The 25490-nt window shown below is 32.6% G+C and overlaps 1 protein-coding gene across 2 annotated transcripts in view; it reads right to left on the bottom strand.

Moving 5' to 3' along the window:
- Window positions 1-25490, bottom strand: part of LOC114349529 (glutamate receptor ionotropic, kainate 2) — a 599640-nt gene that overhangs the window by 123062 nt on the left and 451088 nt on the right. For both annotated transcript variants that reach the window (XM_050643108.1, XM_050643113.1), the window contains exon 9: window positions 14315-14467. In XM_050643108.1, coding sequence (XP_050499065.1) covers window positions 14315-14467 — 153 coding nt within the window. The remainder of the gene's footprint in view (window positions 1-14314; window positions 14468-25490) is intronic.

Genomic DNA, 25490 nt, shown 5'->3' with positions numbered 1-25490 from the left:
TTGTTTATTTTAAGTTTATTGTATACAAAAGTTTGTTTTTATCTATTGAGGCAGTAAGAAGTCTGCCGGGTCAGCTAGTTGAATATAAATAAAAGTTATTATAGTAGGTCAGCTGTGTGACGGGACAGAGCCGGTCGGTCAGCCCCAATGAATGTACAGGGTTATCACTATATTTTGACCCTCCTCTAAACTGCTTTATTTACAGAATCAGAAAATATGTAAAATACAAAACTTATTCAATTTTTAAATTATGATTTTTTAAAATATATATTGTACTAGTGACGTCATCCATCTGGGCGTGATGACGTAATCGACTATTTTTTAAATAAGAATAGGGATCGTGTGCTAGCTCATTTGAAAGGTTATTCAATTTCCTATTCAGTAATATAAACATTAACATGATTGTTTATACAGGGTGTCCAAAAATTTTTTTTATTTAATTAATTATTTAATTATTAATTCAAAAATCTTTTTGGACACCCTGTATAAATAATGATCTTAATGTTTATATTGCTGCATAGAGAATTGAACAACCTTTCAAATGAGCTAGCACACGACCCCTATTCTCATTAAAAAAAATAGTCGATTACGTCATCACGCCCAAATGGATGACGTCACTAGTACGATATATATGTCAAAAAATCATAATTAAAAATGGAATGACTTTTGTATTTTACATTTCTTTCTAATTCTGTAAATAAAGCAGTTTACAAGGGGTCAAAATATAGTGAATAACCCTGTACATTCATTGGGGCGGACCGACCGGATCTGTCCCGTCACACAGATGACCGACTATAATAACTTTTATTTATACTCAATTTAGCATGTGTGTACTGATTTTCAGCCTTAGTAAATGGATTTAATTACCTCCACAGGTAAGCAACTTTGACAAGCTGTCAGTACCACCTGTTCTACGTTTTGAATGACCGACCGCAGTATGTTTCTTTACACAATCACGGTAATCAACTCTGAAAAAACTAGCTTTAGTAAATTCAGAGAGATTTATCGGCGCTGCTTCTCCGTCCATAAGCAGAAACTCCATAAATAATAACTAAAGTTTGCTTTTGTACCTTTAGGGCCGGTTGTTCGAACGCTAATCAAAACTGATCATTATCAAATATTTAATTACAATTATATTTGATTAAGCGTACTTCTGACAGATGTCGCATTTTGAGGTTATGTTGACTGATTTATTTTATTATTTTGGTTTTAATTTAAAATAAAACATAATTAAACCCTTTCTGATGTTAATTTCTTGTTTTTACTTACAAATCAATAATAATAATAAGCAATTTTTAATAATTTAAGAGCTGCGGCTATATTTTAATTACTGTTTTACTTACAATCAATAACTGATGAGTGTTTTACATGTATTTTTCATGTCGCGATTTGATTTGCATCAAGAAAATTGATTACAATAAATTATTGATTATAATCAACTTCTTGATTAGCGTTCGAACAACCGGCCCTTAGATAATGAAAAATAAATATACGGTGTTTCGGTAGATTTTTTGATCAGCAGTTGCATTTAAGATGACAGACAGCGCGAGGGATCACTGTGGGTCTGTGGGTGTGAAACGAGAAGTGGCAGACTAACTTCGTACTATGCGCTAGGGATGGGAAAAACCTACCGGTTTTACCCTAAAACCGGTTTTTTTACTTCGCAATAACCGGTTTTACCGGTTTTTTTTGTCCCAGTTATAACCGGTTTTTTCTTTTTAAAGTAAAAATCGGTTATTAGGTTTTAACGGTGATTAGGATTAGGTTAGGTATTATTTTGGATCCCAATCATAATTGTTATTCTCAAGTAATTATTCCAAACAAAACCATAATTCAAATTTTATTTTATAAATACAGAAGCAAACTGAAAGTGCAGACTCACATCAGCCAGAAACAATTAAGTTTTATTATAATATTTCGTTGAAAAGGTATCTGTAATCATAATATTTACATAAGAAGTGATCTTGTTGAAGTAGACGCAAACATTATCTATTTTTCACACACGACTCTTGACATTGAAAGTGGGTGAATTACTTTTTCTGATTACCAAAAATAATGTTCTGACCATGAATATCGAATTACCGATTACGAATACGAATCTCCAAGGATTTCCCTACGTTTTCAAAACGATACACCCATACAGGAAGTATTAAATGAGTTAAAATGTACCTATTATACAAATATACAAACGTGTTAAAAGAAATACTTGATAATTTTTTTTGATGGTAGTAAAAATAAAAAATAAATAGCATTATCCAATTTATTTTGAAGTAACATATTTATGGTGATATTATTTTTTTAATCCCATTTGAAAGAGTCTGGGAGATTTTTTTATAAGTTGAAATGGTTGGGTTAAATCGTATATTATTGCAATATGTATATATTAATCTTACGCTATATTATATTTAATAATAATCAATAAATATATATTAATAATAAAATAATAAATAAATATAATAATTAATAGAATAAAATGGTTTTATTAAAAATTGTGTTTTATTTCTATTAATATTGATGTTTTTTCGATAGTACTAATTTTGATCATATTGATATCGAGTATCGAGTCTAGTGGAGTATCGCAAACTAAAGTGCATTGTAAATGTAACATTGTAACCCATTGGATTAAAAAAACCGAAAACCGGTTTTTGGAAACCGGTTTTTGGAAAAACCGGTTTTTTTGGCCGGTTATAACCGCCAGGTTAAACCGTAAGCAAAAAAAACCGGTATAACCGAAAACCGGTGTTTTGTCAAAAACCGCCATCCCTACTATGCGCGTGAGCAATGCAACAGAATAACTTGTGGTAGGGGAGCCCAAGCAAGGATTTTTGCAGTTACTCGAGCGCGTCAGACTAGCATATGGGGAGAAACCTGGTATCCTGCAGATGTACCTCTACCATATATTGGTTCTTAACACAGGGGGTTCGTTAAGGAGGGCCCGAAAAAAAATCTATCATTAAAAATACCCGAAATTGTCAGATTAAGACAAGGTAAGTTAAGTACATGCAAAATAGTGTATATTTAAAAAATCTGACGATTTCAGCCGGGCGTAAGGAAATGAGTGAGTCCCAAAGTTTCACAAGAAAAAAGTTTCACAAGAAAATATGTCGCGAAATGAATGACAGATCGAAAAACTAAAAATGCTCAATATTTTTTAAAAATTTATCGAATGATATCAAATACGACTTCCCTCGGACAGGGGTGGGGGGTAAATTTAATATTTTAAATACGAATCTCGCGATATTTCGCGAAATGAACATCACATCGAAAAACTGTAAAATACACTTATTCAATGCTATTGAAAAATCTATCGAATGGCACCAAACACGACCCCCACTGAGGTGGGGTGTAGGTTACTTTAAAATCTTAAATAGGAGCCCCCCATTTTTTTATTGCAGATTTGGATTCTTTACGTAAAAATAAGTAACTTTTTTCGAAACATTTTTTCGAATTATGGATAGATGGCGTCATAATCTAAAAAAAACCATTGTTGGAAATGGAAAATAAATTAAAAATGGAAAGTCCCCACTAAAATGGAAAATTTACTCAACTTTTTTGGTTTTAGGACTTACTCTTCACAACCCAATAGGTCCCCATAACGCTTGAGTGACTGCACATTCGCGAGGCCTAAAAATGTGCTCCAAAAAGTGTAAAAACGATGTGGACTCTTTTTACTCTATTTGTGGCGAAATCATTAAAGTGGGAGCCAAAAAATGTTGTTTTAACAGCTCTACAAGTAGCTTAAAGCAGTTCTTCACAATGGAAATATATTTTCATCTCTTTCTCTGGCATATTCTGTAATGCTCAATGAAAATTACAAGAGCGTTAAAATGATGCTAAAAGTTTTGAGATATGAAGAGTATGCCTGTCCAGTGAAAGGGGATTTCAAAATGGTTGGTTTTCTGGTGCAAAGGCAAGGCGGATACATTAAATATCCATGTTACATTCGCTTATGGGATAGTAGAGCAGATGGACACTACCTGCAGGGCTCATGGCCTCATCGGAGCGAGTTTCGAATAAGGAGCCCCATCACGCTTTAATGCCTCCATTGCACATAAAATTAAATCTAATGAAGCAGTTCGTAAAGGCTCTTTAAGATTCTGAGGCATTTCAATTTTTAAAATAATTTTGAAACACTTGTCAACTTAAACAACTTTAAAAACAACAACTTAAAAATTTGTCTTCTTCTTTTTAAAGTTCCCTCTCCTCTATCGGAGGTTGGATATCATAATGGCTATGGTAACTTTGTTGGCTGCTGCTCTGAATAGTTGTAATGAACTACAGTTAAACCATTCTCTAAGGTTCCTCAGCCAGGAGATGCGTCTTCTTCCTATGCTTCTTCTTCCTTGGATCCTTCCTTGCATAATAATTCTCAGCAACTCATACTTTTCTCCTCTGGTAAAGTGACCCAAAGATTCAAGTTTTCTAGTTTTTATACCCTTCATAATTTCTAACTCCTTATTTAAACTTCGTAGCACTTCAACATTGCTAATCCTTTGAACCCACTGAATTTTCAATATTCTTCTGTAACACCACATTTCGAACGCTTCTATTCTTCTTATGTGTTGTCTCTTCAATGTCCAAACTTCCATTCCGTATAGCAATATAGAAAATATGTAGCATTTTAGATCCCTCAATCTGAGAGGCAACTGAAGGTCTTTGTTTGTAAGCAGTGTCTTTATTTTTATAGATGCGTGCCTTGCAGTTTAAATTCGGACTTTAATTTCTCAACTTTCTTCTCAAAAATTTGTCAACCACACGTAATAATTGTAATTTGATTTGAATAAGTGTTGGATAAAATAATTGTACCTTAAGTACTTTAGATTTATACAGGAGTGAGTAGAAAATTGTCACACAAATGTATAGTTTAGCATAGATTATTGGGGTCTATTTGTGTAGCGATTTCACCGTGCCATAAAATAAGTGCTAAGGAGATGGCAGATTTGTGGGGTTTAGTCTAGTCAGTTGTTTCCCTAAGTTTTCAAGACCAGCAGATTTACTTCGGGTTCGCGTGGAGAAGTTTGAGGAATAGCCATTGATCACCAGCCATCGTGGTGTACAATAGAAGAAGAGGATTGGCAGCTATAAGAGAACTTTCTTATACCATTTTTTTAAGTTTTACTTCCATAGACTTTCAGCTTACCCGATAATCAATAGGCTTTCAAATATGTTCTCTTTTTTTATTTTAATTGTTTAATTTTGTATGTTTTTGATTTGGGATAATTTAACCTGTACTTAATCAAGTCGTCTACTTATTATTTTAACCTTACTTAATTGGATAAAGTTTTTACCACCTCTTTATGGGATGTTATTTTGATCCAAAGCGTTGGTTAATAGTTACAGTCCACAAAGGTCATCGGGATCACATTTTATTTAACAACAAATTAGGAATTTAACCCCAGTTTGTTCAACGTGCATTGATTTATTTTAGTTCTGATTAAGCTTCTTCTTCTTCTTCGTCTAGATATTCACGTACACTTCTGTACATAAGCGTATTTTATTCTTCCTTTCCATTGTTTTTTATTGTACGCTACTTGTAGCCAATTTTTCCCGGCAGTACGTCTCAGATCATCTGTCCATCTCTAGTCCTGTCGCCAGGTTGGGTACAACGGCCTTCTTAATTCAGATGGACTTACTCAAGTTTTTTTTATGTATTTTGGCCCGTAGAACACGAATTTTTTGGGTAACAGTTGATTCGGATGTCGATAAGATTGTTATAATCAAAGAAGTTGAGGAATTACATAACAGCGATTTCTCGCAAAACAAAACAATTTTTTGTATTTTTTGGGTCATTCTAACCAAAAAATGTTCCTACAAGTTTTTTCGTAGGATGCATAGTTTTCGAGATAAACGCGGTTGAACTTTTAAAAAATCGAAAAATTGCAATTTTTGAAGCCGAATAACCTTTGAATAAAAAATAAAATAGCAATTCTGCTTACCGCCTTTAAAAGTTTAAGTCAAATTTTATCTGTTTTGAATATTTGCATTGCTTAAAATTTATTTTTTGATTGTTAAAAAAAGCTATACACACATAGTGTTTCCCGTGCCTAATACATGCGGTTTAATGCATGCTACGTAGAAATAGCCCTGCTTGCACTTTTACCTCCTCTACCTACTCATTCGATTTTAAATGAGAAATCATTGAAAACATCACTCAAGCACTAGGTGTTTATAGCTTTGTTTTAACAATAAAATAATAAATTTTTAGCAATACAAATAATTAAAACCGATATAATTTGACTTGAACTTTCAAATGCGGTAAGCAGAATTGCTATTTTATTTTTTAATCAAAAGTTATTCGGGTTCAAAAATTGCAATTTTTCGATTTTTTGGAAGTTCAACCGCGTTTATCTCGAAAACTATGCATCCTACGAAAAAATTTGTGGGAACATTTTTTGGTTAGAATGGCCCAAAAAATACAAAAAAATGTTTTCTTTTGCAAGAAATCGCTGTTATGTGATTCCTCAACTTCTTGATTTATAACAATCTTATCGACATCCGGATCAACTGTTACCCAAAAAATTCGTGTTCTACAGGTCAAAATACATAAAAAAACTTGGGTAAGTCCATCTGAATACAGGAGGCCGTTGTGGCGACAGGACTACTCATAGAAGGTCTGCCTCTGGATTTTTTGTGTTGTTATGGTCTCCAGGGGCCTGTTTCAAAAAAGTGACAATTCCTGTCGGACAAGTGCCAAACAAGACTTTTGACAATTTTGTGTTTCATAAGGTGACAAGAGTAGATTATCAGTGACAAGTAATAAGTCATATTTTTACAAGTTTGTTTTACAACTGTAGGTAGGTTTTTGTTTCATAAAAAATAATTCAATGAAAGTTGTCATTTATCCCAGCATTTATTAGTGTAAAGTGACAGGAACTTAATATCCTGTCACCGTCCTATTTTCTCATACAAAATGTGGTCCAGCGACAGTGAGGACGAAGTAGTACGGCTGGTACGGCATCCACGACGAAGACGAGTATTTCGTCAAAGAGTAAATTTGAATTTTGATGCATTGATGGAGTTCAATGAAAAATTTCGAATGAAGTCTATAAAAATGGAGGAAATAATAACCGCAATAATTGGTCCCAGCTTAATGCATCCAACGAACAGAAATTGTGCCTTGTCTCCTTCGCAACAATTACAAATTGCCCTGCATTGGTATGGAAATGGTGGACAATACCATGAAATAGGAGACATGCATGGCATATCCAAAGCCACTGTTTGGAGATGTGTAAAAGCTGTAATGAATGCCATAATTCTACCTTTCCTAACTCGCGAGACATGATGTTTTGATATAGTTTTGACGTTTTGACGTGAGTTTGAAATTAAATAAATATTACACTTGTCGAAAACAATTGTCAAAAATATTTTTTGACTAGTGTCAACAATCATTTTATGAAACAAAATTTTTAAATACTTGTCAGCCGATACTTGTAACTTGTAAACTTGTCACTTTTATGAGACAGGCCCCAAGTTATAATAATTGTTCTGTGCCATTTGTTTAGATCGCTCCTAACTACATGTTCAGCTTATTTCCATTTCAATTTTAATGATTTTTGTACCACATCGGTGATTTTGGTTTTCTGTCTTATCCATGTTAGGTCTGGATCCCGCGTATGAAAAAAAAGTTGATTAATAGCAAGCTGAAAATTTGTTAATAGCTTAAGGGTGTCTAGTCGGACAAACTTTGATATATGGGATCACTGGAACAGGGGAAGTTTTTATTGTGGAACAGGTTAAAAATTTGGAACGGTCAGACCACGAAAACGGCTCATGTATTTTGTCCGACAGAACAGACTTAAACTCTCCGAACAGAGATTAAACTCTCATGCAAAAATCAGACTGCTATTTATCACCAAATGGGCGTTTTAATGAGTGGAACATGTAGAATATGTCAAATGACAGGAATTATGACAGGTGATAAATAGCAGTCTGATTTTTGCATGAGAGTTTAATCTCTGTTCGGAGAGTTTAAGTCTATTCTGTCGGACAAAATAAATGTGCCGTTTTCGAGGTCTGACCGTTCCAAAATTTTAACCTGTTCCACAATTAAAACTACCCCTGTTCCACTGTTCCCATATATCAAAGTTTATCCGACTAGACACCCTTAAGCTATTAACAAATTTTCAGCTTGCTATTAATCAACTTTTTTTTCATACGCGGGATCCAGACCTATGTGTTTATTTTCCTGTCTTTAAGTGATATGTCTAGCATTGCTCTTTCCATCGAGTGTTGAGTGACTCAGTATATTCATATTCTTTTTTGTGATTGTCCATGTTTGTGCTCCATATGTTAATATCCGAATAATGCATGCATCACAAACTTTATATCTAAGATGTAGTTGAATTTTTTGATTTCTGAGTATGTATATAGCCCAATTTGCCGAATGCTGCCAATGCTAACTTTCTTCTTCTTTTTATTTCTTCCGTTTGAATTTCCCTATTTAGTATTACGTTTTGTCCTAAGTATATACATATATTCTTCAACTTTTTCTATAACTTTGTCGTTTATTATTGTCACGGTTTCTTCGGAGAGCATGATTTTGTTTTTTTGCTTCTTCTTAGATGTTAACCCTAAAAACTTCCTTCTTGCTTAACCCTTAAAACTCTCTCTGATATAATATAAGATTCCAATAATTCTGTGCATTGTCCTGGGAATATTTTCTTTTCGAATTTCACGTCCTGATCTTCTTGAGTCCTTCCCTGTTCAGTTCTATTATTTCCAGGACGAAATCGGTCCTGAATCCTTGGTTATCGAACTTGATGACTCCCGTCAGACCCTTCATCTCCACCTGGGAAATCACTTACGTTGAAAAAGGTGCGAAACGGAGAAAAAAGAAAAATATTTTCGCGCAAAACGTCGGCCGGAAAGTTAATAAGCCGGGAGAGTATCGAGAAAAAAATGAGTCGGCGATTCGAAAACAAGGGTTATCAATAATACGTAGCGAATAAAATAAACAGGGGATGGATATTGCTCGGAGTTAGGGGCTGTCAGATTCTGTATACACGGTTGAAAAAATAGAAACATTTTGACAAACAAGAGCTTTCTTTTTTATTTTTGACTAAAGGCGGGTGATTCATTTAGAGGTGTTTTTGTCAAAAAGAAAAAACCATGAAAATACTTAACTCTATTTGAAAATATTTATTATTATACAAAAGGACCATGATTTACAATTACTTTTTAAACGCTTATCTTTAGTTAAATAGTTTGCGTCAAATCTTTAGACGTTAATTTGACTGCGGTTTCTCCATTGCAAATAGGGAACTTGCACATTTTTTTATTACATAATAATGGAGAAACCGCAGTCAAATTAACGTCTAAAGATTTGACGCAAACTATTTAACTAAAGATAAGCGTTTAAAAAGTAATTGTAAATCATGGTCCTTTTGTATAATAATAAATATTTTCAAATAGAGTTAAGTATTTTCATGGTTTTTTCTTTTTGACAAAAACACCTCTAAATGAATCACCCGCCTTTAGTCAAAAATAAAAAAGAAAGCTCTTGTTTGTCAAAATGTTTCTATTTTTTCAACCGTGTATACAGAATCTGACAGCCCCTAACTCCGAGCAATATCCATCCCCTGTTTATTTTATTCGCTACGTATTATTGATAACCCTTGTTTTCGAATCGCCGACTCATTTTTTTCTCGATACTCTCCCGGCTTATTAACTTTCCGGCCGACGTTTTGCGCGAAAATATTTTTCTTTTTTCTCCGTTTCGCACCTTTTTCAACGTAAGTGATTTCCCAGGTGGAGATGAAGGGTCTGACGGGAGTCATCAAGTTCGATAACCAAGGATTCAGGGCCGATTTCGTCCTGGAAATAATAGAACTGAACAGGGAAGGACTCAAGAAGATCAGGACGTGAAATTCGAAAAGAAAATATTCCCAGGACAATGCACAGAATTATTGGAATCTTATATTATATCAGAGAGAGTTTTAAGGGTTAAGCAAGAAGGAAGTTTTTAGGGTTAACATCTAAGAAGAAGCAAAAAAACAAAATCATGCTCTCCGAAGAAACCGTGACAATAATAAACGACAAAGTTATAGAAAAAGTTGAAGAATATATGTATATACTTAGGACAAAACGTAATACTAAATAGGGAAATTCAAACGGAAGAAATAAAAAGAAGAAGAAAGTTAGCATTGGCAGCATTCGGCAAATTGGGCTATATACATACTCAGAAATCAAAAAATTCAACTACATCTTAGATATAAAGTTTGTGATGCATGCATTATTCGGATATTAACATATGGAGCACAAACATGGACAATCACAAAAAAGAATATGAATATACTGAGTCACTCAACACTCGATGGAAAGAGCAATGCTAGACATATCACTTAAAGACAGGAAAATAAACACATAGGTCTGGATCCCGCGTATGAAAAAAAAGTTGATTAATAGCAAGCTGAAAATTTGTTAATAGCTTAAGGGTGTCTAGTCGGATAAACTTTGATATATGGGAACAGTGGAACAGGGGTAGTTTTAATTGTGGAACAGGTTAAAATTTTGGAACGGTCAGACCTCGAAAACGGCACATTTATTTTGTCCGACAGAATAGACTTAAACTCTCCGAACAGAGATTAAACTCTCATGCAAAAATCAGACTGCTATTTATCACCTGTCATAATTCCTGTCATTTGACATATTCTACATGTTCCACTCATTAAAACGCCCATTTGGTGATAAATAGCAGTCTGATTTTTGCATGAGAGTTTAATCTCTGTTCGGAGAGTTTAAGTCTGTTCTGTCGGACAAAATACATGAGCCGTTTTCGTGGTCTGACCGTTCCAAATTTTTAACCTGTTCCACAATAAAAACTTCCCCTGTTCCAGTGATCCCATATATCAAAGTTTGTCCGACTAGACACCCTTAAGCTATTAACAAATTTTCAGCTTGCTATTAATCAACTTTTTTTTCATACGCGGGATCCAGACCTAACATGGATAAGACAGAAAACCAAAATCACCGATGTGGTACAAAAATCATTAAAATTGAAATGGAAATAAGCTGAACATGTAGTTAGGAGCGATCTAAACAAATGGCACAGAACAATTATTATAACTTGGGGCCTGTCTCATAAAAGTGACAAGTTTACAAGTTACAAGTATCGGCTGACAAGTATTTAAAAATTTTGTTTCATAAAATGATTGTTGACACTAGTCAAAAAATATTTTTGACAATTGTTTTCGACAAGTGTAATATTTATTTAATTTCAAACTCACGTCAAAACGTCAAAACTATATCAAAACATCATGTCTCGCGAGTTAGGAAAGGTAGAATTATGGCATTCATTACAGCTTTTACACATCTCCAAACAGTGGCTTTGGATATGCCATGCATGTCTCCTATTTCATGGTATTGTCCACCATTTCCATACCAATGCAGGGCAATTTGTAATTGTTGCGAAGGAGACAAGGCACAATTTCTGTTCGTTGGATGCATTAAGCTGGGACCAATTATTGCGGTTATTATTTCCTCCATTTTTATAGACTTCATTCGAAATTTTTCATTGAACTCCATCAATGCATCAAAATTCAAATTTACTCTTTGACGAAATACTCGTCTTCGTCGTGGATGCCGTACCAGCCGTACTACTTCGTCCTCACTGTCGCTGGACCACATTTTGTATGAGAAAATAGGACGGTGACAGGATATTAAGTTCCTGTCACTTTACACTAATAAATGCTGGGATAAATGACAACTTTCATTGAATTATTTTTTATGAAACAAAAACCTACCTACAGTTGTAAAACAAACTTGTAAAAATATGACTTATTACTTGTCACTCACTGATAATCTACTCTTGTCACCTTATGAAACACAAAATTGTCAAAAGTCTTGTTTGGCACTTGTCCGACAGGAATTGTCACTTTTTTGAAACAGGCCCCTGGAGACCATAACAACACAAAAAATCCAGAGGCAGACCTTCTATGAGTAGTCCTGTCGCCACAACGGCCTCCTGTATTCAGATGGACTTACCCAAGTTTTTTTATGTATTTTGACCTGTAGAACACGAATTTTTTGGGTAACAGTTGATCCGGATGTCGATAAGATTGTTATAAACCAAGAAGTTGAGGAATCACATAACAGCGATTTCTTGCAAAAGAAAACATTTTTTTGTATTTTTTGGGCCATTCTAACCAAAAAATGTTCCCACAAATTTTTTCGTAGGATGCATAGTTTTCGAGATAAACGCGGTTGAACTTCCAAAAAATCGAAAAATTGCAATTTTTGAACCCGAATAACTTTTGATTAAAAAATAAAATAGCAATTCTGCTTACCGCATTTGAAAGTTCAAGTCAAATTATATCGGTTTTAATTATTTGTATTGCTAAAAATTTATTATTTTATTGTTAAAACAAAGCTATAAACACCTAGTGCTTGAGTGATGTTTTCAATGATTTCTCATTTAAAATCGAATGAGTAGGTAGAGGAGGTAAAAGTGCAAGCAGGGCTATTTCTACGTAGCATGCATTAAACCGCATGTATTAGGCACGGGAAACACTATGTGTGTATAGCTTTTTTTAACAATCAAAAAATAAATTTTAAGCAATGCAAATATTCAAAACAGATAAAATTTGACTTAAACTTTTAAAGGCGGTAAGCAGAATTGCTATTTTATTTTTTATTCAAAGGTTATTCGGCTTCAAAAATTGCAATTTTTCGATTTTTTAAAAGTTCAACCGCGTTTATCTCGAAAACTATGCATCCTACGAAAAAACTTGTAGGAACATTTTTTGGTTAGAATGACCCAAAAAATACAAAAAATTGTTTTGTTTTGCGAGAAATCGCTGTTATGTAATTCCTCAACTTCTTTGATTATAACAATCTTATCGACATCCGAATCAACTGTTACCCAAAAAATTCGTGTTCTACGGGCCAAAATACATAAAAAAAACTTGAGTAAGTCCATCTGAATTAAGAAGGCCGTTGTACCCAACCTGGCGACAGGACTAGAGATGGACAGATGATCTGAGACGTACTGCCGGGAAAAATTGGCTACAAGTAGCGTACAATAAAAAACAATGGAAAGGAAGAATAAAATACGCTTATGTACAGAAGTGTACGTGAATATCTAGACGAAGAAGAAGAAGAAGCTTAATCAGAACTAAAATAAATCAATGCACGTTGAACAAACTGGGGTTAAATTCCTAATTTGTTGTTAAATAAAATGTGATCCCGATGACCTTTGTGGACTGTAACTATTAACCAACGCTTTGGATCAAAATAACATCCCATAAAGAGGTGGTAAAAACTTTATCCAATTAAGTAAGGTTAAAATAATAAGTAGACGACTTGATTAAGTACAGGTTAAATTATCCCAAATCAAAAACATACAAAATTAAACAATTAAAATAAAAAAAGAGAACATATTTGAAAGCCTATTGATTATCGGGTAAGCTGAAAGTCTATGGAAGTAAAACTTAAAAAAATGGTATAAGAAAGTTCTCTTATAGCTGCCAATCCTCTTCTTCTATTGTACACCACGATGGCTGGTGATCAATGGCTATTCCTCAAACTTCTCCACGCGAACCCGAAGTAAATCTGCTGGTCTTGAAAACTTAGGGAAACAACTGACTAGACTAAACCCCACAAATCTGCCATCTCCTTAGCACTTATTTTATGGCACGGTGAAATCGCTACACAAATAGACCCCAATAATCTATGCTAAACTATACATTTGTGTGACAATTTTCTACTCACTCCTGTATGTGGTGGGGGTGGGGTGGGGGTTAGGTACTTTAAAATCTTAAATGGGATCCCCAAATTTTTATTGCAGATTTGGATTCTTTACGAAAAAATAAGCAACTTTTATGCAAGGCATTTTTTCGAATTGTGGATAGATGGCGCTATACCCGGAAAAAACGAAAGTTGGAAATGTAAAATTAAATTAAAAAATGGAAAGTCCCCACTAAAATGGAAAATTTTCCTTAACTTTATTTTGGTGTTAGGACCTAATAATCCCAACCCAATAGGTCCCCATAACGCTCGAGTGACTGCAAATTTAACATACTTTGCTGCCCTACCAAAATAATAGATTTTAGAATTAATAGTTTATTTCCAGATATGTGAAAAATGTGAGAGCCAACAACGAATCAGCTTAACGATAATACCAACTTTCTATTATATTTTCTCTTTATAAATACAAGGCTTAACCACCACCACTCTCAATCTCTTTAAAAGAGCGTCGACAGAGTGAGGATTACCGCTAATAATGCCGGTAAAAATACAGTCCGCGTACGGTCCGAATGCAATCTGGCACCCGGAAACGATCGTGTTTCACCTAAAACTACAAAAACTAACCACTTACCACTTTCATGTAATTAATGAGGCTGTATCCGTGAGGCCAAAAATCTACTGCATCGCAACTGAGCGGCTTGATATCAATTTGCTGGCTGGTGTCCAAGTCGTGAAGGGCTTTGGCGAACAAGTGAACTGCGTCATACATTAATGCTGTTTCGGCCTGCAATAAAAATGGCAACTTTGAAAGTGCTGTATTTAATGTACATGAAAGGCATAAGTCATACATTTCTGTTTTTTTTTCTACTTGTGTATTAGTTAGAAGCCGTTCCCTTTAATAAACTTATCTTTCCATTAACTGGAATGTGATCAATTATACAGGGTGTCCCGAAAAGATTGGTCATAAATTATACCACAGATTCTAGGGTCAAAAATAGGTTGATTGAACCTCACTTACCTATATACAATAGTGCACACAAAAAAAGTTACAAAGTAAAGTTAAGTTAAAAAAGTTAAAGTAAAATTTCGGGACCAATGTTTTTTAAATGCATTCATTCTTTTTATCGAATCCTGAGAAAACTAATAAAACTTTTGAAAAATTAAAACTCATAATGAAAGACTACGTTATTCTAATTTTAAATATCTCATTCAAAAGAAACTTCTTGTTTATTCTGAGAGACTTTCTGCCCTCGGTAATAATGTAATCTTTCATTCTGCGTTAAAATTTTTCAAAAATATTTATTGGTTTTCTCAGGATTCGAAAAAAATGAATGCATTTAACAAGCAATGGCTCGAAATTTTGAGCCTAAGCTCTTAAGTAAATAATAGAACATTTTAGACAATTTCCAGAATTTCAACAATTGCAAAAAGTAGGTTCAAAAGTTGTTTTGAATAATAGTAAAACATCGACCTGTATAATATTTGTTTAGTGATTCATGTCGTTTTATTGAGTTTTCAGAATTTTGATAAAGTTTAAAGTGCCCGAAACGAAAATACATAATACATTAAAAATAATTAAAAATAAATAAGTAAATAACAATTGCATACGATTACATACTTACATAAAAAACTTTAAACAAATAAAATGAACAGAAACTAACGACAACCAAAGGTAACACTCTTAAGGGATCATTTTTAATAATATTAAGTACAAGAATTAATAACTTTGCCAATTATTAGTTCTAAAGATAAAGTGTTTCTTCCAATTGATCTTATACTGAATAGTCGATAGGGTTAAAATCAGGTGATCTAGGCTATGCATGAGGCTTCCCGCGTCCTATCCACCTATTTTCATCAGAGGCATGAACATTCTGACAAGACAAACAGCAACTGAGAAATATAGTGATGCCCCAACTTTACGCGATCCCTCTTCAAGTGACAGGCACAACTTTGATTTTTTTTAATGGGAAAGTACATCATGTGATACCTTATTTAAAAGGTTTTGAAATACTGATTACAAAAATGTATAATACTTTAATGCTTTTTAAGGGCGTAGGCGCAAAATTTCGTTCGAATTATTTTTAAACGCATTTATTTTTTTTTCAAAACCTGATAAAACTAATAAATATTTTTGAAATTTAGATATATAGAACATACTTCATAATCTTACATTCTAGCATCTGATCTAATCTTGTGTTCCATAGTCGTTATTTCAAATTTCATGGTCCGTGTTGTGTGTTTCGCTGATATAGCAGTGACACTTTATCGCTTGCTGACACTAAGTGGAAGGAGAAGACTTATTCCTTAAAAAGGGCATGAAATTTGAATAATAGCTTTATTTATCCATCAACACTTATTCTCTTGGGGCGGGTAGTTTGTAACATCACTGTACAAAATTTTCTAAACCTGTATTAATTTTTTATAATAACTTTTTTATACCTTACCGTTCATGTCGAAAAGCACATGTTTCATATTTTACATTCTCTCTATTGATATGCTTTTAGTAATCAAATTATTTAACCATTTAACCTTATCTTAATTCCATTTAATTTACCCTTGCCATCTACTAGTTTTTGAATACTATTTGGCAAATGTATATTTTGGTTATTAACTTCTTGATTGTCACTTATACGCAATATATCTTCTAGTTTTTGAGAACAAAATCAACCTTTCTCCATTCGGGAGCTTCAAGCCATCCTCACCGGTGATGGAACTGAGGCTGACAAGAATGAAGACCATGCTATCAAGACTGCAACGACGAACATCTTTAGCTGCAGGGATCTGAGGCCGAACATCTACCCAGATCTACAAGAAGTCTACAGCAGTATCATTCGACATCAAGAAGTTACCATCGAATCGATAAGCCATAAGTGTAATTTAAAAATTGTTAGTTTTTGGCAATAATTTGAATATGTTTGTTAATGCATTTAATAAGTCACATTTTGATTATATATCTTTATGAACAATAAACATGATTGGTTAAAATGCTGTTTTGTTTGCTTCCATTTCGAATTTTCATGGTTCATATTTAAGATTAAGACGAGGCGAACACACACCTTGGGAGACTAAGCTAGGCCAGGGTGAATAGCTATCTTAGTTGGTTGAAATATTATTTTCGAATGGTGTTTCAATTGTCTGGGGTAGTTCATCGTGTTCATTTGTTTCAATTCCTTCCTACTTCTTCGGTCTGATATATCCATTTTCTCCTAGATCTTTACTTCTCCTATTTCTTCTACTTCCCTACTCTAATATTGGCCTGACTAATAACTCATGTCTTAAGTAGATAAACACTATCAACTGTTATATTATGTTGTATAAATTAGAAATAACAAGTTCTTTTAAAATATTCACAATTATAAAGGATGTCCTATGTAAATTATGTAAGTTGAGGGTTCTTCCGGTGAAATGGGAAGTACAGTAGTAACAAAAAATATGGGGTCTGATGTGTCGTTGTACTGGCATGTGAAATTTCATGAAGTTTTGTTTCCAATTTTCATTTGGTTCTATACTTTAAATAAATAAATAAATAAATAAATACTTTATTTTCTTTTAGACAGACAGAGTCTGTATAGAATTAGTCAAAAGTAATACATTAAGTAAATACAACAAACAAATAAACAATTTCACTACACAAACTAACAATGAAAATACATTTAAAATTGAAGAAATTCTTCAACGGAATAAAAAATGTGTGTCATCAGAAATTCCTTTAAATTTAGTTTAAAGCTTGTAAGGCTTTTACACAATTTTATATGCGTTGGTAATCTATTATAGAGTCTTTGTCCCATTATACTCGGGGACCTGCAATATATATTTCCCCTACACATTGGGACACGCAAGGTATCTTTATATCTAGTATGCATGTTATGTATTTGCCCATTGGTTTTAAAATTTTCGAGGTTAAGAAATATATATATATATATATATATATATATATATATATATATATATATATATATATATATATATATATATATATATATATATATATATATACAAGTCTCCAGAATATGAATACAGGCCAATGGAAATATTTTGAAATTTTGAAAGTATTGCCTACAACTTGTTTTATGAGGGATACCAGCAATAGTCCGTATTGTTCTTTTTTGTGCAAAAAAGACTTCATTGATATGGCAACTTGATCCCCAAAAACAAATCCCGTATCTCAAACGAGATTCGGCTTGGGCACAATAAAGCATTATTAATTGTTTCTCCGTTAATACTTGTTTTAAATTTCGAAAGAAAAACGTTACTGAGTTTAACTTTGCGGCCAGTGTATCACAATGCTTCCTCCAATTAAGACATTCATCTAAATGAAGTCCTAAGAACTTTAATGATGAAACAAGTTCAATATCATTATTATTTATATTTAAGTTAATTGGGTTAATACATCGTTGCCTATTATGAAACTGCATGAAAAGAGTTTTTTGGGTGGTCAACAATAAATAATTATTACAAAACCAGTTGTAAAGATCTGACAGTAAGCTGTTACATTTGGACTTCAAAGAAGTATCAGGTCCATTGACTATTACATTTATGTCGTCTGCAAATATCGTGAAATGTCCATCCGAGTTAACCGAGACAACATCGTTTACATAAATAAGAAAGAGAACAGGTCCTAAAATTGGTACACCTATGTCAATATCGAGATAGTTGGATTTATGCATCGCATTTGATAATTTTTCTTTTTCTGTTAAGCTGACGTATTGACGACGTGCGGTTAAATATGATGTTAACCAATTTAACGCACGTCCTTGAATGCCGATATTTTTTAATTTACAAAATAAAATTTCGTGATTGACACAGTCGAAAGCCTTGCTAAGATCACAAAATATCCCAACAGGACTCTCTCCAGTATCTATTAAAGATGTGAGAGTATCATAAAAGGAATGCATTGCTGTATGGGTAGATTTTGTGGACTGGAAACCATGTTGGTTACTAACAATCACTTTATTCGTCTGTAAAAATGAGTTAAGTCTTTGTAAATAACTGTATTCAAAAATTTTTGAAAATACCGAAGAAATTGTTATTGGACGGTAATTATTTACTTGCTTTGGGTCACCTTTTTTATGAATTGGTAACACCTTTCCCGTTTTTATACAATCTGGAAAATTGCCATTTTAAAATGATAAATTAACTAAATATATTAATAGCGATATTGTAAAAGAAACAACCTTTTTTATTAAAAACCCAGGGATTTTATCAAAGCCCTGAGATTTTTTGTTTTTTAGTTTTTGGTTTAATAATTTGTTTAATTCTATTGAAGTGTACGGATGTAGAAGAAAGTGGTCATCCAAAACAGTGTTGTTACAAATATATGTATTATCAGGTTTGTTTGGAATGGTCGCAATTGCATCCAATGGGGCATTTTTAAAAAATAGGCTAAATTTATTGGCTATTTCTAATGAATCTGTAATTAAGTTATCCCCGTTTGAAAGTGTTATGTTACTCTCATTTTTTTTACCTTTTGAAAAATCAGATATAATTTTCCAAGCACTTTTAGAAGGATTATCTGAGGTGTTTATTATATCTTGGTAATGGCATTTTTTGGTTAAATTTAGAAGCTTTTGATGCTCTCTTTTTTATGTCTATAATAATCACGCAACTCTGGAAATGCCCTAGATAATGCATGCAAATTTTTCAATTGATAACTTGATTGTCTCACCTCATTATTAACCCATTTATTACTATTTAATTTGGACTTTTTATTTATAATAGGAAAATTTATGTTAAAATGATACATAACAAGCTGAAAATGCGAGCATTATCATAACGAAAACTTTGTTTATATACGTATTTAAATTCATAATATAGAAAATTGCTATTACGAAAAGCTGTTTAGAATTAAAAATTATGTTTTATTGTGCAAGTATATCATTCTAATTTAAATGTTGTGAACTATAAAGATACTCGAAATTCATATTTTTTTACATACCTCGTATAAAATTAATAAAATTTTATTCACGATGGTTGCATCATAAATCTTAGACCGAGAAGAGATTTTTATGAAAAATAACTTTTCTTCGTCAAATTAAAAATACAAGACTTACACCTAAATGAAAATGATGTTGGTGTCCATAATTTGAGAAAATTCGTCAAATATTTTTTTCCATTAGAAGGATGTAATTTCATATATCAGAACATACTTTTTTATTCCAAACCACATTTTAAATAACAATTTTCCAATATTGTAAAATAAATAATACATAGATGATAAAGATACTTTTTACTGATGAACTTTACTTCTAGTAAATTCCACGGCTTGCGCCACGCTTCACGCAACCGTATTTACATAATTGTATTTATAGTTTTATAATCGTGCACTGATTCATTATTAATATAGTATAATATATATTATTGCTTTCAAAATACACTCAAATTGTATTTTTACACATTTATTACACATATTATTTTATATAATAATTAAATTCACTATAAAATGTCATTTATATTTTATTAATAGCTAAATAATTTAAAAGTTAGTTTGACATTCACGAAGTGTCAAACTCAAATGTAAATAATAACATTTGCTTTGCTTAACAAATTCAGGTTAAAAAAAGTAGCCTACTTCCTAATCAAAGATTTCAGCTGACGTTTAGTGCGTGGTATGAGATAACCGGATTGTGACGTCACATTTTAGACTTTGACGTCGATTATCTCGAAGACGGTTAGAGATATCGAAATGACGATTTCAGATTTGGATTCAGAAGACAAAACTACATAAGAATCCATCGATACATCTGCTCTAGGTATTGCAGGAGCGGCGACGCAATAACACACAGACTTTTGCAAATTTATAAACGAAAAGTTTTCGTTGAAAATATTAAAGAAGGTATTAAAAGCAATATTTGTATCTAGGATACCATATATTTGATTCCAGTCCTCACTTGAGATGTCATTTATAAATTTATTTATAGCAATGTCATTAAAATTACTTTTTTGATAGAAAACATTCGACTTACCCGCCCCAAAATCAAACTCAATCAGTACAGTTCGATGGTCGGACACAGTATTGTCGTTTACACAAGTAGCAGAAGAGTTTGAAAAATTAACAAAGACGTTATCAATCGTCGTAATGCTGGTATCCGTGACCCTAGTGGGCAATTTTACGAGATTAAAATTTACATTAAAAGAAGAAAGGACATTTTGTAGTTTGATAACATCATAATTTAAATATCTTGTATCAATATTAAAATCACCGCATACAATAATATAGGTATTAGATTTAAAAACAAAATTTAAAACGGACTCAAGATTTTCTAAAAAAGTATTAATATTGCCAGAGGGGGACCTATAACAGCTTAATATTATAACTATGTTATTTAATCTGTCTTTATATGAAATGCAACAAAATACGGAATTATTATTAACACAAATCTCGTGAACATCGATTTTGTTTGATTTTATCCCAACCCTGTATATACTAATAGTTTCTATTGTATAGAGAAAATAAAACCACAAAAATAAAAATGACTTGCGACAATTTTGAAACGATTTTTATGTCTAGACTCCAACTAAGCAATAATTTCATGTTTTAGTAAGTAATAAAAGCCATATAAGTCAGCCCAAAAATTATCAGTTTAACCATAAATGAGTTGATAATGATAAATACGGCGAAGTATAAAATATAGCCGTAGCTTTCCATTTAAAAGAAACCTCGTTTTCGTGTGGAAAATGAAATAAAGTCTGCTGGGGCACAGACTACAAGTAAGATCTTTTAGTGGATGCTGCAAAAAGTCGCAGTAAATAACTTTCAGCCCATTTACTAAGACCATAATCATAACTCATTTAGACAACCTTAACCAAAATCATATATTTTAAATATTACGCCGTAGAGACCCGACAGATTTTTTCAATGAAAAGACGCCACAAAATTATATTTTGGTTTTTAACGTGTAGAGTACCCTATTTAATGGTGTTTTGACGTAATTATGCACATTAAAAATGGCATTATTTTATGTATTGTATATAATGCTGTATTGTATATACAAGGTGTGTCATTACCCCAAAATAACGTAAATATATATTTTTTTAATTAGTGTGCCTGGTATTACTTTTTAATTTTTCATAATTTATTAAAGGGCCTAGCCGGGTAAGATGATGAAAAGTGCCTACAACTCACTTCGAATTCCATATAGGTTTGGCACATACAGTGCTAGTCAAAAGTCCGTACCCCCCCTCTTATCTTTTGAACGGTTATACCTATAATTAGTGAAATTTGGAGGGAGGAAATAAACGGTCGTAAGCTTCTTAACTAGTCATGAGAGGTGACGTAACAGTGACAGATGACGTTACAGAGGCACTGTGACCGATAATTTTAAATGGGACCTTATGGCAAGTGATACCTCGTTTGAAAGGTATTCAAAATACCTATTCAGTCATACTAATTTTTTTGGGTTTAAGTTGATTTTTATTTTGGTGAACAAATTAAATAAATATAATATTGTAGTTTCGCATTTAATTAATAAAAATTCAAATGTCCGCCTATGGTTTTTTTGTCAAAAAAGTTGACGTTTTTCAATTATCTAGTAGTTTATACAACATCAACCTTTTTGACAAGTAATCATAGGCGGAATTTAGAATTTTCATTAATTAAGTGCGAAGCTACAATTTTATATTATTTCATTTATTCATCAAAATTCGCTTAAACTCAAACAAAATTAGTATGACTGAATAGGTATTTTCAATACTTTTCAAACGAGGTATTAATTGCCATAAGATCCCATTTAAAATTATCTGTCACAGTGGCGCTGTAAAGTCATCTGTCACTATTACGTCACCTGTCATGACTAGTTAAGACGTCTACATCCGTTTATTTCCTCCCTCCAAATTTCACTATTATAGGTATAACCGTTCAAAAGATACGAGCGGGGGTACGGACTTTTGACTAGCACTGTATAAATAAACTCACTTTCTGAAATTTTTAGTCCCCTAGGTGGTCACGTGACCCACCTAGAGCCTAATTAGGCTTTTTATGTTTTTATTTTTTATCTCAGCCGCATCGAGAGCTAGCGAAAAACTTTAAATAAAAAAGTTGTAGGTTTCAAAAAGTTCTGTCCGAAAAAAATGTTTTTTTAATTTTTGGAGGGAAATTTAAATTTTAGGACGATTTTAAAATTTTAAGTTAGTATAAAAAAATAACTACGACATTCGTGTTCACGAAAAAAATTTATAACGTGTATTTTTGCATAATGTATCACCCTAAATTTTATCAGAATTTTAAAATTGGTGAAACGTACTTTTAAAAATAAAACACCGCATTTTTCTAGCTTTTTGATACAATTTAATACATGGTGCTTAAAAAAAAAGATAACACTGTTAGGTAAACATAAAAGATACTGTGTACTTCCATAACCTTTAAATTTTTGATAGAAGTGTTCACCCTAGTCATCACTGACTACCAAGATTTGTGAAAAATTAGCAAGGTGGCTATGTAAAAAATGCAGTTGATGCTAATGTAACCTAGCAATTTATCCAATAAGGGAGCAATATTGCCGCTTCCTATGATCAAGGCTAGATTGTGTGGTAAAAAACTTGACATGATAAAGAAAAACTAATTACAGTTTTAAATACGACATACCTGAATACCTATAAAATTTGCTGAAAATCAAAGTCAACAGATTGTTTTAAATTTTTGCCAGTGTAATTTATTAATTTCTGAATTTCGTGTACACTCAAACATTCTTTAAATAAGAATTTGGTCAAGATTAAAATAACTAATATTATTTGCTAGTTATCTTATTTAAACGATGCAAAAACTGATTTATTTTTGTTCTAAGACATTTTTAGTGTAAACCTTATTGAATCAATATACTATTATACTCCAAAAAAAGTAATAAATCTGACTTTAACAAGTTTTGTAACTTTTTGCATTAAATCTGGGATTAAGGGATGTGTTCTGAGCCCTAAATTACATTCAGGAACACGTCCCTCTTTATCATGCATAGCCTTGAGCCTACACAGGTATTAAGGCGTCGATTAAAGTGGAGTTTTTTGACATTAAACTTAACTTATTTTATACGTGAGACACCCAAAGCTGAATATAAGTGATGTGACATTAAAATGATTGCTAATATGCTTTTGGGTAGGATCAAAATTTAAAATACTATGCAGGGACCGTTATAAATTGGCCCTGTGAAAGATTTTCGGCAAAATGTATGTTGATCGTTTGGTTTTTACTCTTATATCGATGGCTTAGTATGAAAACCTTTTATCTCATTTTACAGATAATTTTACAGGAGAGACTTTTTTGACTTTTTTTACTACATTGATGCAGATGGACTACTCATAACTTTTTGAGATTCCTAAACAGGAACACCCCATCAGAATAGACACCGGAGTACCTGGTGCCTAAGGCACGTAATATTATTTTATTTTATTTATTTATTAACGGGCCTTGCCTACTTCTAATAGAAATTACAGTTTAAAAACCTCAAGACAATTAGTCAAATAATAAAATCTTAATATAAAAACAGTCTAAATACAATCTAAAAAGTGCTTAGAAAAATAAAGTTAAAATTAAAATAATAAAAAAAATACAACATTAATATATGAAACTGACAGGTACAAAATCATTAGTTACACGTTATTACAATATGGCTACACCATCACATTGAAAAATTTATATCACAATTTGCTTTAACAGGCTCACAAATTTACTAAAGCTTTCATTAAAAAAATCCAAACTATCAGCATAACAGTTAGCCATTCGTGACACTCTAGGTATATAAGAATTAAGGCCAACATTGGTTCTCCTAAATTATTGATGAAATACGTTAACTGATCTGGTGTTTCTAATTGGAACTGCTAACAACATTGTGGAAATCAGTGAAGGACAATGAATCATGCTATTAATGAGTTTAAAAAATATTTTGAGATCTGCCTGATCCCTCCTCACTGTCAAAGTAGGCAGGGAAAATGTATCTTGCAATAATGCAAAATCATACGAAAACTCATTTACACGAGGTATATTGGATTTATATGCTAGGTACCTAAGGCACTTTCTCTGCACCTCCTCAATTCTGTGAATGTGTGAAGTATAATGGGGGCTCCAAACTGAAGAACAATATTCCAACAAAGGCCTGACAAGACTACAGTACAGCAATCTAATAGCATTAATACTTCTAAAGTCATGTGTGATTCGCTTAATGAATCCAAGCATCCTAAGTGCTCTAGAAACTATGATGTCAATGTGATTGACAAAAGAGAGTGTGGAGTCCATTATGACTCCATGGTCCCTAATAGATGAAACTTGGGACAATGGTGTCCCTTTAATACTGTATTCAAAATTAATTTTATTAAGTTTTTTAGTAAACGTTATGGAGTTGTACTTAGTAATGTTTAGATCCATGGCGTTGACCTCACACCACTTATCAAGTCTGGCCAGATCTGACAGAAGTTTAAGACAGTCGTCTGGGGAGGAAATTTTAAGGTAGCATTTCAGGTCATGCAAAACACAAGAATTCAGCATATCTAAAAGAGTCCAAAATACCATTGACAAATAATACAAATAATAAGGATCACAGGTGGGACCCTTGCGGTACTTCAGAGGGATTTGGAATATTTTTAGACATGTAATTATTTACCTTTACAGTTTGACATCTTTCTGTCAGATAACTGGCTAGCCATTCCAATAGTGTTCCCTAAATACCAGCAGTTTCTAGTTTGTTGAGCAAGATTTTGTGATTTACCCTGTCGAATGCCTTGGAAAAGTCTGTGTAAATCGCATGAACCTCCCCGCCCCCATTGAAGACGTCCGACAGATAGTTAGCAAAAGTAAATAAATTTAATTCTGCAGATTTTTTGCT

The sequence above is a fragment of the Diabrotica virgifera genome, chromosome 1 (genome assembly GCF_917563875.1).
Source record: "Diabrotica virgifera virgifera chromosome 1, PGI_DIABVI_V3a".
Taxonomy (NCBI): Eukaryota; Metazoa; Arthropoda; class Insecta; order Coleoptera; family Chrysomelidae; genus Diabrotica; species Diabrotica virgifera.
Note: the sequence above shows the minus strand (reverse complement) of the source record. Positions and strands in the feature narration are given on the sequence as shown.